The sequence below is a fragment of the Trachurus japonicus genome, chromosome 18 (assembly GCF_045865225.1).
Source record: "Trachurus japonicus isolate A0001 chromosome 18, Traja_1.0".
In the NCBI taxonomy this organism is placed as follows: Eukaryota; Metazoa; Chordata; class Actinopteri; order Carangiformes; family Carangidae; genus Trachurus; species Trachurus japonicus.
The window spans coordinates 32,170,822-32,184,848 of record NC_140924.1 but is presented as its reverse complement, the minus strand read 5'-3'; the positions used below and the strand labels follow the sequence as shown (position 1 = coordinate 32,184,848).

At 43.5% G+C, this 14,027-nt stretch overlaps 1 protein-coding gene across 3 annotated transcripts in view; it reads right to left on the bottom strand.

The window, feature by feature from the left end:
• LOC146969646 (phospholipid-transporting ATPase ABCA1) overlaps window positions 1-14,027 on the bottom strand; it is a 170,699-nt gene that overhangs the window by 52,572 nt on the left and 104,100 nt on the right. For all 3 annotated transcript variants that reach the window (XM_085760153.1, XM_085760154.1, XM_085760152.1), the window contains exons 33-36: window positions 8,388-8,482; window positions 7,782-7,887; window positions 2,788-2,862; window positions 1,007-1,176 (exon numbers count right to left, since the gene is read on the bottom strand). In XM_085760153.1, the coding sequence (XP_085616279.1) occupies window positions 1,007-1,176; window positions 2,788-2,862; window positions 7,782-7,887; window positions 8,388-8,482 (446 nt within the window). The remainder of the gene's footprint in view (window positions 1-1,006; window positions 1,177-2,787; window positions 2,863-7,781; window positions 7,888-8,387; window positions 8,483-14,027) is intronic.

Here is a 14,027-nt window from a genome sequence, read left to right as displayed (position 1 = left end):
TATGTTGTGATTTAGCACGTCATTAATCTCTGATTCTCATGGGGAGCCGTCCCCTGGCTAACAGTGGGACAAGGCATGAGACAAAAAAATGGTATATCACTGTACGGATCTCCCGTGGGCCTCCAAATCTGTGCATACTCAAACAAATCCCTCATCTATCTATCCATCTTACACTTTCTATTGTACTGTCTCTTACTCATCTGTTCTCCCTTTGTCTGGGTTTTCTCCCCCCTCCATTGCTCTGTCTCTTTCTGCCCCCTCTCTCTCTCAATTCCCCAGTCACCGTCAGTCTCCCCTTTTTGCATCCCATGATGCATTGCTCGCAAATCAAAAAATTGTGTCGCCCAACAAGAGAAAAGATTGCACCATAGCAGCAATAAATTGGAATTCCAAGCAGGGAACTACAGGCATGGTTTGCAGAGGCTACAATACCTGTAAACACACACTGTAAACACCAAAGATCACACCACGGTTCACATTCTCAATACATGTGTCCTATCAGGATTAAATCTGATATTTTTTAACTTGTACATACAGTGCTGTCAGTATTTTATGCCAACAAGCCCAGTCACACTGATAAATGTTCCCAAAAAACTATATTTTACTTCTTTTTGAAGTATATTTTTTTCGGCTTTTTCATGCCTTTATTTGACAGTACAGCCGAGAGAGACAGGAAATGGGTAGGCAGAGAGAGGGGGAATGACACGCAGGAAAGGGCCGACCGATGCAGGATTCGAACCGGGGTCGCCTGCACGCGGACTATAGCCTCAATACATGGGGCGCCTGCTTAACCCACTGTGCTACTTGGCGCCCCTATATTTTACATTTTAGACGTCATGTTCCTGCCCTGTTTTTCTGACCTACAAAAGCACAGAAATGTAATCATGACTACCAGCAAGGAATTTTCACCTTGTGCCTTCGCTCTACAAAGCTGGAACATAAACTTCCCTCATGCTGTCTAAATCAGATCTCCCCTTTAACCCTTGTTTTTGGTCTGATGACTCACATGGCCACATAGGAGAGCTGCGCCTTGGTGAGATTGAGTGGGTGATTGGACACGGAGATGCCGTAGCGGCGGGGCTCCTGCCCCGGCGGCAGGTTTCCCCTCAGGATGGCGTTGTTGGCCACACTGAGGAAAGACACCACACCGTGCCATGCCTGGTTGTAGAACCATACCTGCCGAGGTAAGAGACACACATTAGCACAGAGAAACAGCGTGTAGGGGCTTTGTGCTTGCTTCAAATGTCTCCTAGCAACCACATCTGGCACCGCCATGGAAGATTCATTTGGCTGTGGACAAACAATGGAGCGATGGAGAAAGACTTAACAGGAAGGTTGTGAAAAGAGCTGAGTGAGTCATGATGGGTTAGGGTTAGTTTGAATTTGAATTTGTTTTCAAAATGGCGATGGATACATTTGTTTTTTTTTTTCAGTCCCAGTTGTGTTTTGACAGCAAGGTTGTTAGTTTTGAAGGACTGTCTGTCACCAACATGGCCACCAGGAAGTAAATCAAAACTTATAAACTCTTGGCTTATCCACAATGAAAATGCATTGACTGTGTTTGTTGTAGATGTACAACAGATCTACTGTTACATGGTCTCATAGATATTTTCCATTTAGTATTTGTTTGTGTCTTCAGATGACAGAGATTTAGAACATTTTGTCCACTTAGTGCTAAATAGTCTCAGAAGAGAGGGGTCAAAACATTTCTGAAAACATTTTTGCAGGGCAAAATATTGTTCCATAAGAATAAGCAGCAGAGCTGACAAACATTTCATTTTAATAGATGATAAAGGCTTGCTATGACTGTCAAATCCCCATGTGCAGTGGCATACGAGCTGCTGAGACAATAAAAAAAGAAAAATCACACTTTTTTTTTAATGTAAGTGATTCTCTGAGTCTGTGGCAGCTGGGGTGCAGAAGAAAAAGAATGGATGAAAGAGAGAGGGAGTGAGAGAGGACTCCCCGCTGATAGTGCAGCGTTAATTAAGAGTGGATGGTGTTTGAGTGTCAGCCCAACACAACACTGCATCACAGAGGAGGATATGGAGAAACTTGAGCAGACTCACAGATGTGCCGGCGCACACACACACATACACTTGTATCTCTCTGGCTGCTCACGTACACACAGACCCTCTTTCTTTCTTCCCTCTGTTCCTTCTGTATCTCTCACACACACACGCTGATTGACGAAAACTGATATTTCCCCTTATTATAATTGCTTCATCCTGTAATTTCTGCATCTGAAATACCACTTGATGTATTCAAGATCACAGTAAGGAGCACAGGCTTGTCTGCTTCTACTCTAACCATCCAACTGTTTGAGGGAGGAGGCACAGCTCTGATGAGATATTAACGTTCACTTTTATTTATTGCTGTCAGGGAGGCTCAAGGTTGTGCTTGCAGTCATTAAATTTAATAGAAAAATTGATATTAATTATTGACTTGCGCATCCTTTTGTAATCTCTGCAACAAGTAGGAACATTATCTTTGCCTCAGACTCTTAGTGTCATGCCATATCCTGACTTAATAGCAGTTTAGTCATAATTCTAAGTGTCATTATTACCGTATCTACTTGTGACTCGATGGCAACACAATTTATAATTAAGTAAACTAATGTTAAAAGGTGAGTTGTGCAGTTATGGGTGGGTGTCCCTGTTTCTCCCAGTCAACCACTATCCCTCTGCAAAAATCCAACCTGCTCTGAGATCATTAAAATTTCTTCTCATTGGATCGAATCTAACAGGAGAGCAGAGGGAGCACCCACCAATTAATAGCATCCTTTACCTTTACGTTGTCCCTGGTTCCCAGCTTCTTCAGCAGCATCTCTGAGTTCTGTAAGATCTGATCAGTCACATTATCCTAAAAAGATGAGGAAAACAAGAAAAAAAACTGAGTAGGAGACTTAATTGGATGCACTTGGAAAACCACTACTGCTCTTTGAAATGCAAAACATAAGGCAGAGGGAGACAAGAATTAAGACTTCCGGACAGCATTTGGATGTGCTGAGCCACTTATTTCCCACAGATGTGAGGGAAAAGTGTCCCCTGTTATTTTGGATACTTTTTTTCCCCCCTTCTTCGACATTTCTGTTTTATTAAATAGTGTGAAATAATTAAAATCGCGAGAGCAGGGAAAGAACATGAAACAAAAGAAGCACAAGTTACATAAATTGCCTAATTACCAAAAGTACCAATCGGTTTTTCAGCAACATGGCTGGACCGGAAGTCTCTGAGTGTGTTCATACGCAGATTGAAATGGAAAATAACAGCATTAAAATAAAGAAAACGTATTTTTCCGAGAGGGTCTGCTAGGTTTTGTGATGAGAATGAAAATGGTTGCGCAGACTGGGCAGGTTGCATTAAAAATCTGCTCTACTCCTCTCATGTTTCATGTGAAATGAGCCATGGGATGAGGGCTTGAGATGACAGGCATGCGATTTCCAAAGTGTCATGTTGATACCATGCTTTTCAGCCCGACCATATGAGCGCTGAGCACATTACATGTGTGATATAAATGCAAATGGACCTCCTGTTGGACCCTGCCTTCATCACAGGGCTATGGAGGAGGGAGAGGTCGGTGGTGGAAAAGTGCGGGTGACAACTGAGTCGAGAGTGGTGAGGGGAAGGGGAGGGGGGGAGCAGAAGAAATAAGAGGAGAAAAATCAAAAAAGACATCCCAAGAATGCAAGAGCCTGCTCAGGTGCAAGCGCTCATCTGAACAGAAAGAGGGAGTGTGGGAAGAAATTGACGCTACATATCTCCAGCCCCCCCAAGACAGTTCCCTCAGGACACGGGAGGAGATCATAGTATGTAGCATGTCTGTTCTTACTTTCTTTCACCGAGCAAACCCTCCACCACATTGTGACAGTTTTGAGAAATTTGGGGGGGGGGGGGGTTGTAGAAAGTATACCGAGCATTCTCTTGCCCTGCCATAAGATACAGTATTCTCCTTCTGGCATAACAAAATGTTTACCCATCATTTCAGTAGCGCAGCATGAACACTTCATCTCTTTTCATATCACAGTGTGAAAGAGGAGGGAGAAACAAACAAAAAAAAACAAAACGCCCCTATCTACACTGACAGGAGAATTTGTGTTAAATAACATACCCTCTGTTCCAAGTCATTACCTATTCATAAACCGGGCAGAAAACAAGACTCCTACTCTTGTCTGTAATGCTTCCTCTGGCGGAAGCGAGGGAATCTTTACCGTATATTTGTGTTTTTACCTCACTCCTGGTTTACATCATACCAAGCGGTGACAGGCCTTCCTGAGGATTAGTGGTGGCTGAAAAGCGATGAGAAGAGGGCCAGCAGCTGCCTGGGTCTAATCCTTGACAAACGTCTCCCTGCTCAAGGACAATGACAAGGCTGGTTTGGCCGGCTGGACCTGCCGGTGCCACGGCTAACGACACAGCAATAAAGCCACTCGACTGTGTGGTGACTTTTTTTTTTTTGGGTAGTATTCCAAAGTGGCCCGCACAGTTCAGTAGTCATCCGGTCTGTGTGACAGTGTGTTAATATGTGTCTGCCTCTGTGTGAGTGTATTAACAATTTGCGGTAAGGAGTTCATGGTTTGTTAAAGCAAAGTGTTGTGAAGGTTAAAGAAACATTTCAGAGAACAGTACTGACATTAATACCATCTAACACCTGCTGCCATTGGAGATATATAGTATATTTTTTGCTTAATTATACAGTTTCAAGCACATGGGCTTTCTTGTTCTCATTGGTTCCATCACCTCTTGCTACACAGAACCGTATTTCCACCTGCCAGACGGAAAAAATGCAATTACACCGAAAAATTTCAAAGCCCACTTCCTCGTCTGCACAGGTGGCTCAAAGAGCAAAAAACACCCTACTTCCCGTTACCACCTCACATCACATTGCCTGCCGAGCAGCAGCAGAGAGCCAGACATTTCCCAAGGACAGTGTAGCACTTTAATAACAAGGAATAGAGCGCCAGGACAGCTAATGCCTGGCCATTAGAGTTACATCATCGCTGCTGCACGAATTAAAGTCACATTAGCGTCGAGATCCGGGAGACAGAGAAGGGAGCCAGGGTAGGGATGAGACCGGAGCTGCCTGAGGGCGAAGCAATGTGCTGATCTCAAAGCAGTTTGAACATCCAAAATTTGAAATGTTAATGAGACGCTGTGTGTATGCAAGAAAGAGGCGGGGAGGGAGGGACAGAGGAAGGGAGAGAAACAAGGCGGAGAGAAGTAAGTTGGTATCAAGTCAGCGTCAAGAGACGCTGTGCTCGAGTAAAAGTGTACGAATGTGCAGTAAGTAGTACATCGAACTGAGGCAGTTAAAGTGGAGAAAAGATTCTCAGCATTGTGAGCGTGACCATGTGTGTTCCCGTGCCATACAGACCCAGTTTCCTCCGTTTATTCAAAGCGATGCACAGAGACTCATACACTGTTGCCATGGACACTCAACAAAATGGATCTGAAGAATCTAAACCTCCTCCTCTCCTTTGCCTTCATTCTTCTTCCTCAATTGTTCAAGATTTCAGTGGGGTCCAACAGTCCATTGCAAATAACATCACCTGTATCCAAGGTACAAAGCTGCGCTGTGGTCCAATTAGGAGTGGTGCACTCAAAAGATGACGGGCAAACTGCAGCCTTGACGGGAGAAAAGCAGTTTCTAAAGCAGCACCTTCAGTCACAAAAATACTATAGTGAACATTCAGTGTTGGACAAAGAATCACAACACAAAAAAATCTCAATACTGATAATAACTGATTTCTTTGATTTATGTTAAGTAATGCAGAGCAGAAAAACCCCAGGCCTGTTTGAGTTCAATTCTGACCTTCATGGATTTCCCTCGAAAATCAACAAATCCTGATGGCACAAATATGTTACTATGAGTTATAAAATGTAAAATAATAATACAAAAAATACATTATGATACTATAGAATAAATACATAAATAATGGAAACAAGGCTCAGCGTATTAAAAGCACTCCTCCTCTTCCCTGCAGTTCTTAAGTTCCCATAAAGGCATTCACACTTACTGTATATCTTTTGCCTCACTGTTGGCGTTCAAGCTTACAATTCTACTGCTGGTGGCTATAGATGAGGCTATACTCAGTCACAGTCTTGCTTTCAGCTAAATGTTAACACATCTGCTGGACGATCTGAATTTCCTTCCTATTCTATTCTATAATATTCTATGAAGGCATAAGTGGATTCAGACAATAGGGGTCAAGTTATCGTATATAACAAATACCATGCTAAAGATCAGAAAACTTGTGATTTAAGGGAGCTGTTTTTTAGGGCCCGAGCGGGACAGTGCCCCATGAGGACCATACTGAAATTGTGATGTTTATTTTTAGGGCCCGAGCGGTGACTGCAAGTCGCCTAGCGAAAGCCCTATTGTAACTGTTCTGTTTCTTATTAGGTGCCCAAGCGACGACAAGCGTCGGCAAAGGCCCTATTGTAATTCCTCTGTTTATTAGGGCCCTAACCCTTACCCTATTGTAATTGCTGTTTCTTATTATACTCTCCCTAAAATCGCATTTTTGGAGGCTTCAACATGGCCCAAAACGCGTCAAATTTGGCTTGCACATCAGGCCTCCTGAAAAATTTGATATTTTAAAGTTGTTGGGAATGGGCGTGGTCAAATGGCTAAATAGCGCCCCCTAGAAAATATTTGAACGAACCCCTCCTGGGGATTTCACCTGATTGTTCACCAAATTAACTACAGACCATCTAGATGCCATTCTGATCAAAAGAATGTCTGTAGGTCAAAGGGCGTGGCTTCTAGGGCCTTGTGAATTTTGGCGACTTTTCGTTTGCTCGCCATTTCACTTCAAATAGCAACGCCCACATGCTTTATCCGATCAGCTTCAAACTTGCTGGACATGATGATGGCTCTGCCCTGAACGTCCCGATATAGTAATTTCCTACGTTACTCATAGCGCCCCCCGGTGGTAACAGGAAGTGGCCAGTTTTTACTTTTACAGGTACTGATGACACATACTTGACCCCATCAACTTCATTCCACTTCTAAAATATGCAGAACAAGTTGGTGAAGCTGGGGCGGTGTTTAGCTCAGTTGGTAGAGCACCCGCCCCATGTTTGAGGCTATAGTCCTCTGCAGGCGACCCCCGTTCGAGTCCCGCACCGAGCAGCCCTGTCCCCCTTTCTCTGCCTCCCATTTCCTGTCTCTCTCAACTGTCCTGTACATTAAAGGCGAAAAAGCCCCTAAAAATATATAAGTTGGTGAAGCTACATCATGAACGCTGTGAATCTACAAGTCCGTGTGGCGACACGGCGACTATCGTCCCTCGCCATGAAATTATGTTTGCCCTTTTGATGGCTTTAATAAACTCATATCATCATGAAAATTGATACACAGGGACCACAACCACAACGTCTCCATATGTTAATAGGCAATCTCACTCATGTCGCCCCCTAGAGGAAACAGGAAGTGCCATATTTTACATCAACATTGTCCGATTTCCACGAAAATTCACATGTGTGATGACTGTCCCACCCTGATGCCCCAGGATGCCTCAGGCCCCGCGGTTGCATGGGTGAGCGAGGGCCCGTCATCGCCGCTTGCAGCTTTAATTGTCCTTGTTTTTTCTTTTTTTACCACTGCCTTACAGATAAACAAACACTAAGACTTTGGTTCTCTTTGCAAATGCCTCTGGGCAAGTGTACAGCTTTTGACCTTGCACTTGACTGTATGAATTTTCAACTCATGAAAGTTATTCAAATACCCATGTGCTATCAACAGGTTTGACTCTGTGAATGGCAATACTTGGTACGTACTTGAAATGGACTGAGGAGGTCTTTGAGGTCTCTGAAAGCAGCTTCGATTGCCCCATCAGTCACACGGACTTGAGAGTTGACCCCTCCCACAGAGATCCCCCCGTACCTGAAGTTTAGAAAATAAGAGCAAATAAGAAGAACACCACAACACATTTTTACACACTCAAAGACACAAGATACAAGACATTAAAGAAAAAAGATTTAAAGTGAAAATACTGATGATACTTTCAAACTACTGCTCACAATTAATGTTTTTCCCACTGACACTTCACTGTGAATGCTTTCATACGGAAGCATATCAAATAGTGACCCAGTGGGATTTGTCAAAGCATGACAACTACATAACACGTTGAGATAGAAATGGCAGCACAGTGTGCATGACTTTGTCCTTTCATTCATACTGCTCCCTGCTGACCCGCTAAAAGTGGATGCAGCAACACCACAACAGCAGCACAAGGTAGTGATTTGGCTCTCTTTGTGACAACATGAAAACAAACAAAAAACAAGCACCTTAGAGGAAAGATACGGCAATGCGGTGAGGTACCCTGATACAAAAAGCCCTTGAATGATACACCACGTTCAAGAGCATAAACTGACATGCCTTACCTTGTTTTACCAGAGTGTTCAAAAGTTTTGACCAAGAAGTCGCTCATGTTCCTCCCAGTTAAATTCAGCAGTGTGTCTGTGGTGTTCTGGATCCTCTGTTCCCAAGGAAAAGAAAGACAACAAAACATTTAAGTAACCTTTACCTTTTCTGTAAACAGTTTATCTAATTACACCCCTGAGAGATATGTCAAAAAGTGTTTTAGTCAGTCATATTTCCAGCCCTTGGCTTTCTTCACGCTGAAGAAAGCCAAGGGCTGAAACGCGTCCGTCAGGCACTGCTGTGCGTTAAATAAATGTTTCAAGTTTATTTTGTGAGTGCTGCCATTTCAGTTTTTTCATTGTTTCGATTTTTGAGCCGGCACCCAGTTTTACCTTTACACTAGAGTCGAGCACGCCATCCCTTTTGTTCTCAGTCATATTTCCAGCCATACAATTAGTACCAACTTTGGTATCCACTTTTGGTTTCTACCTGAAAATATGTCTCACTTCAGCAGCTAATGCTTAAGGGACTTAGTTTGCCAGATGATCTAACTTTGTCTGTTGCTGGTGCTGAGCAGGTACCATGCAGCAGGTTTACAAACTAGAGGTGTGCACACACCCTCAAGGCAAAAATAGAAGGTGCTGTGCTGAGAAACAAACAAACAAATCACTGCAGGGCTCAAATTTTCACTCATCTATTGAACACCCCACAAAAAGCACCTCCACTCTTCATTAGACAAAGATTCAAGAGTAGGTGATTTCTTTAATCACACGAGGAGGAGTCACATGACACGAACATAGTTTTGCAGTGAAATTAAAGAAAGCATCATTAAAGAACGCACATTCCACATCTGCCCACATAACGTCTGTTAAAACAGAGAGAAAGAGAGAGAAAGAAGAAGATGAAAATACATATTTATATGAATCCAACAAGAAGGCATGTGTCTGTACAAAAAATGCAATAGGAGGAAGACACTCAAACAGTAATCCCTAGCCACTGCCAAGCTAATAGGCCGTCATCAGGTCTGGGAGATAACACTAAAGGGATTTATCAGAGCTTTTTCACTGGAAACAGCTGCTTCCCCACAGCAGAAAACAAGCTCCATGAGAGCAGTGAGAGGGAACCAAAATATTAACGTTGCAGACCTTGAGACGAGAAACAATGAGCTGCAGTCCAGCGATAATTCAGAACATAATCACAATCAGCTTGATTGGCCAAGTGGGTTTGTGCATACAGGGACATTTGACTCTGATTTCTGTCCATGTCCAGTAGAAGCCAGAAGCTGTAATATTCATCGCTATGAGTGATGTTTGTTTGTTTTTTTACGATATCATCGGGCCATCTAACGTTAATCCAAAAATATTGATAAAGTTAAGATGCTGAAAGGTTAATCTGAGGAGACGGGCCATACATTAAAAATAAAGCACTTGAACTGGGTGGTGCAGCATCAGAAGCAGAAAGTCTGACCGATTCCTGACTGCTCAGTCACACATAAAAACACATCCAGTTTATGCAGCAAAAAAAAAAAATCAACAAGACTCAGCTAGATTTTTGCAGGTGATATCCATTCACAGCACCATGGAACACATTCTCAACCCCTATCATAATAGTCAATTAAGCTTGGCTATGGGAAGCCTGGCTGAAATCTAGACCCCCGCCAAAGCTGCACAAGCTGTGTCTAATGTCAAAGGACCCTAATTAGATGCCCTTCTGTGGATAAATGGGTACATTCAAACATCCAATTAAGAGAGGGTGCGACACACTGCCATGAATACACTCCGCAACGAGCAGGCTGATGCGACCCGGTTCACACACTCACATCGATACCAAGCTGTTTCAGCCCTGCTTATTTAGCAAGGTAACACTATGCTAATTAGCAGAGTGATCCTTGATAAAGCACGACTGAGACCCCCGACTGCAGTGCAATTTACCAACATACCCTCTAGTTACTCTGGTTATCTGCCCTTGTGTACAAACAGATTGATGTGAAAGCTGTGGGTACACATCTACACATGGTGTGTTGAATAATCAGTTGCCCCATGTGTCAGCTACCTTAATGTTTATACACTAAAGAAGTGCATGTCCAACTATTAGGTAGTAAATTAGCATATTTGCAAGTCTACATCCAGAACTCCCTTTAGGGTTGTACAGTACTACTCCTTTTGTCTGGGTTTTACTGCATGTGATATTGCCAGCACAGGGAGGAAAGTGAAGAGATGAGGATATATTGAGATAAAGCAAGGAGGAAAAGTGAAATGAGATTAACAAAGACAAAACAGGACAAGAGAACAGAACGGGAGGAGAGAGAAAAAAGGGTGGAAACATAAGCAAAAAATTGGAGAGGAGAGCGGAAGGGAGGAGAAGAGGAGGAGGAAAACTGAAGTCATAAAGCAAAGAACAAACAGAAGGAGAAAGCAGAGGAAGAGGAGGACCCATCTGGCTTATGAATCAGCGATAAGGAGGACGAACGGCACAGCAACCTTGGCTTATCTCTGAACAAACATGCTTCTCTTTTCGAAAAGCCACAGGAACTTGGAAACAAACAAAAACCAAAAATAAGAGCTTGTACGCTCTGCTGTGTGTGCAATGTGTTTATACCCAAGCACACAGTCAGTGTGGGTCTAATTATTTTGGCTTTGGTCCATATCCCCTATCAAAAAAGGACTGAAATGGGGACATTATGTGATTGTGCAATACCGGGGGCCCCGCATCTCTTGTTCATTACCTGGGAACGGCTTCAGTGTGCTTGACATTCTGTTTGACATCGGTTCTCCACCACACAGTGGTAGCTTGATAGCCGAGGAAGCAAAGGGTGGTGAGGAAAATGTAAACTAAGGAGTAATCAAATCTGTTGAATGAGCTGGCATATTCCAGCGCTGGAGAGATAACAGACTTCGCTCTGTTTATATCGAGCCGTACCTCTAAGGCAAAACGTTTCAACAAAGAAAAAAAAAAAAACAATTTCCGAGAGAAAGCAGAATGCCAGTCATGTTAAAGGGATAGTTCACCCAAAATTCAAATTTCATTATCTACTTACCCTCATGTCGACTAAGGGCTGGGAGAAGTTTCAGAGTCCTCTGTGCCTTCTCGGAGTTACAGCGGGGCTTGGCGCAGCACTGCATGTCCACATGATGGTTGCGAACAGAGCCCACTTTTCTTTGTCCAAAAGGACACACCAAAAAACATCCAAATACCTCCATAGTGCTCGTCTGTAATGTCCCTCTTGTATTGAAGCCCCAACATGAGAAATTGTCCCGAAAAAATTAAATAAGTATATGTTTTAAGCTTGTTTGTAGCAGAAGCTCCCAGTGTTGCTCTGCCGGAATCTCGCACGATTTGCGGAGCCGTGAACTGGGTGTCAATGCAAATCGCGCGAGATTTGACGGACCAGGAAGAGCAGTGCTGGGAGCTTCTGCTACAAACAAGCTTAAAACATAGACTTATTGAATTTTTTTCAGAAGAATTTCTCATGTTCGGGCTTCAATACAAGAGGGACATTACAGACGAGCACTATGGGGTATTTGGATGTTTTTTGGTGTGTGCTTTTGGACGAAGAAAAGTGAGCTCCGTTCGCAACCGTCATATGGACATGCAGTGCTGCGCCGAGCCCCGCTGTAACTCAGAGAAGGCACGGAGGACTCTGAAACTTCTCCCAGCCCTTAGTCGACATGAGGGTGAGTAGATAATGAGAAAATTTGAATTTTGGGTGAACTGTCCGTTTAAGGTGTGTGGTTACTGGCGCTCTGACTAGGAAATTGTCCAAGTGATGATCAGGTTAATTGTGTTTTCATGCAAAACAATATGTGTTAAGTCACTCTGAAATTCTCCATCTCGGTATAACGCCGGTGCACCCGGTAGTGGAAGTGACAGGTGGTCTATTGTGCAATTGTGTGTCGCCAGGCGTGTTTTCAGGAGCTGCGCTTCACTTCAGTGGATTCCATTGTGTTGTGCGATTATGTCCGATATGATCACATCACAACAGTCATACACAACTCAGTTAGATAATAACCGGAGTGGTGTGTGAAACACTTGCTAGATTACCGACAACTGTTTTCTAACAACAACAGGAAGCTGCAGAGTCAAACATGTCTGCGCCTGACGACAGATTTCCATCCAGTCCTGTTGTGTTATGTTATGTTATGTTTAGACACAACAAAGAGGGGAAACTGCTGCCTCATCCACAGCTTGCTTCACCTCGCGAGCCAATGACCTTTCTGCTTTTTGTTTTCGGGCGTCTCCTGCCTTCTGCTGAGAGGGTGGCACCGGACAGCTTGTTTTACACTAAAATGGATCTGCGGGTGTTGGGGGGAGTCAAAGTGACACATGGACAAAGCCCCGGCGGAGAAAAGGATGTGTCAGGCTGTTGTGTTCACCAGGTTGAGTGCGGACCGGCAGGGGCTCGGAGCTGACTGAGCTGTTGTCTGAGAGAAAACCTGACAACATCCGGCAGCATGAATAAATGACACAATTAGATAGTAATGACACGTCAGTTCTGCTGATTTGAAATGTTCCAAATCTAAACAAATAGACCACAGACAGCTTTGTGCTGCACTATACAATCATGTACATTCATCACAGCTCAACAAATACTCTTCTAAACGAGTTGTAGCTTTTATTTTACATGCAGAACTCCCTTTTCTTACACAAATGCCTAAGCCAATGCTCAGCTTCAATACCGTGATAGATGAGTCCAAGGAGAGTAATTTGCAAGCAAGCTGTAGTTAGGCCAGTCTCCAAATGATAAAGACATCAATCGTAATACGATGAACGTGGCGGCTTTATCAATTCCTCTGCACGCATGGCGGCCTATTCATCTATGAAGGTTAAATATCACCAGTGAACGAGAGTCAATACCGCGGAATTGATAATGGGCTTACTGTTGCCTGCCATTTCCATGGAAACAATGATTTCACACTACCTCCCGTGGTGCTGTGTCCATGTTTTTTTTTTTTTCGTCTTTTCTGTAGTTTCTCAAGGGCATATTCAGAGGATGGGCGGGATAAAAGATAAAAAAGAAAAAAAAACTAGTGTGAAGCCGGTACACTTTGTCATGATTTATTCAACAGGAGAAGCTTTTCAGGTCAAAGGGAATACATCCACACAATGTGCTCAGCTTCTGTGGGTGGTCTCTGCCTTGGACTTTTTTAATTATTAATATGTGCCCCTGCCCCCCCCCTGTGATTGACCGCGGTCTACAGGTAACCAACACGGCGCTGACTGTAAAGGCAAAGCACACGGACATGCGAGTTTAACAACATGACATATTCATTTATTCATATCCATCACAACATTTCTCCTTCCTCAGCACAAGCAACCATTCTCTCAATCTGTGAAAATAATACACTCCTCTGACTCTGTATTGTATATTTCAGCATTGACAGCCACACTATATACAACACTACATGCGGTGGATGCATCTCTTATGCACTGCACATTCCAAACTGTAAACCGTGTGTTATGGCCCCACCGGTGGATTGCAGTTAACAGCAGGGAGGCAAAGATGGTTGGAGAATGAAGCGTACAGGGTTATGGGCTAAGGAAAGTAGCTTGAATGCTAGTGAAGAGAGGTCTTTTGACTAATAGTGAAAAAAGGGGCCTGAGGTCAGCGGCTTTCATTTGCACACTTCTTCCAGATGCTATAAATCTCTTAAGAATTCAGA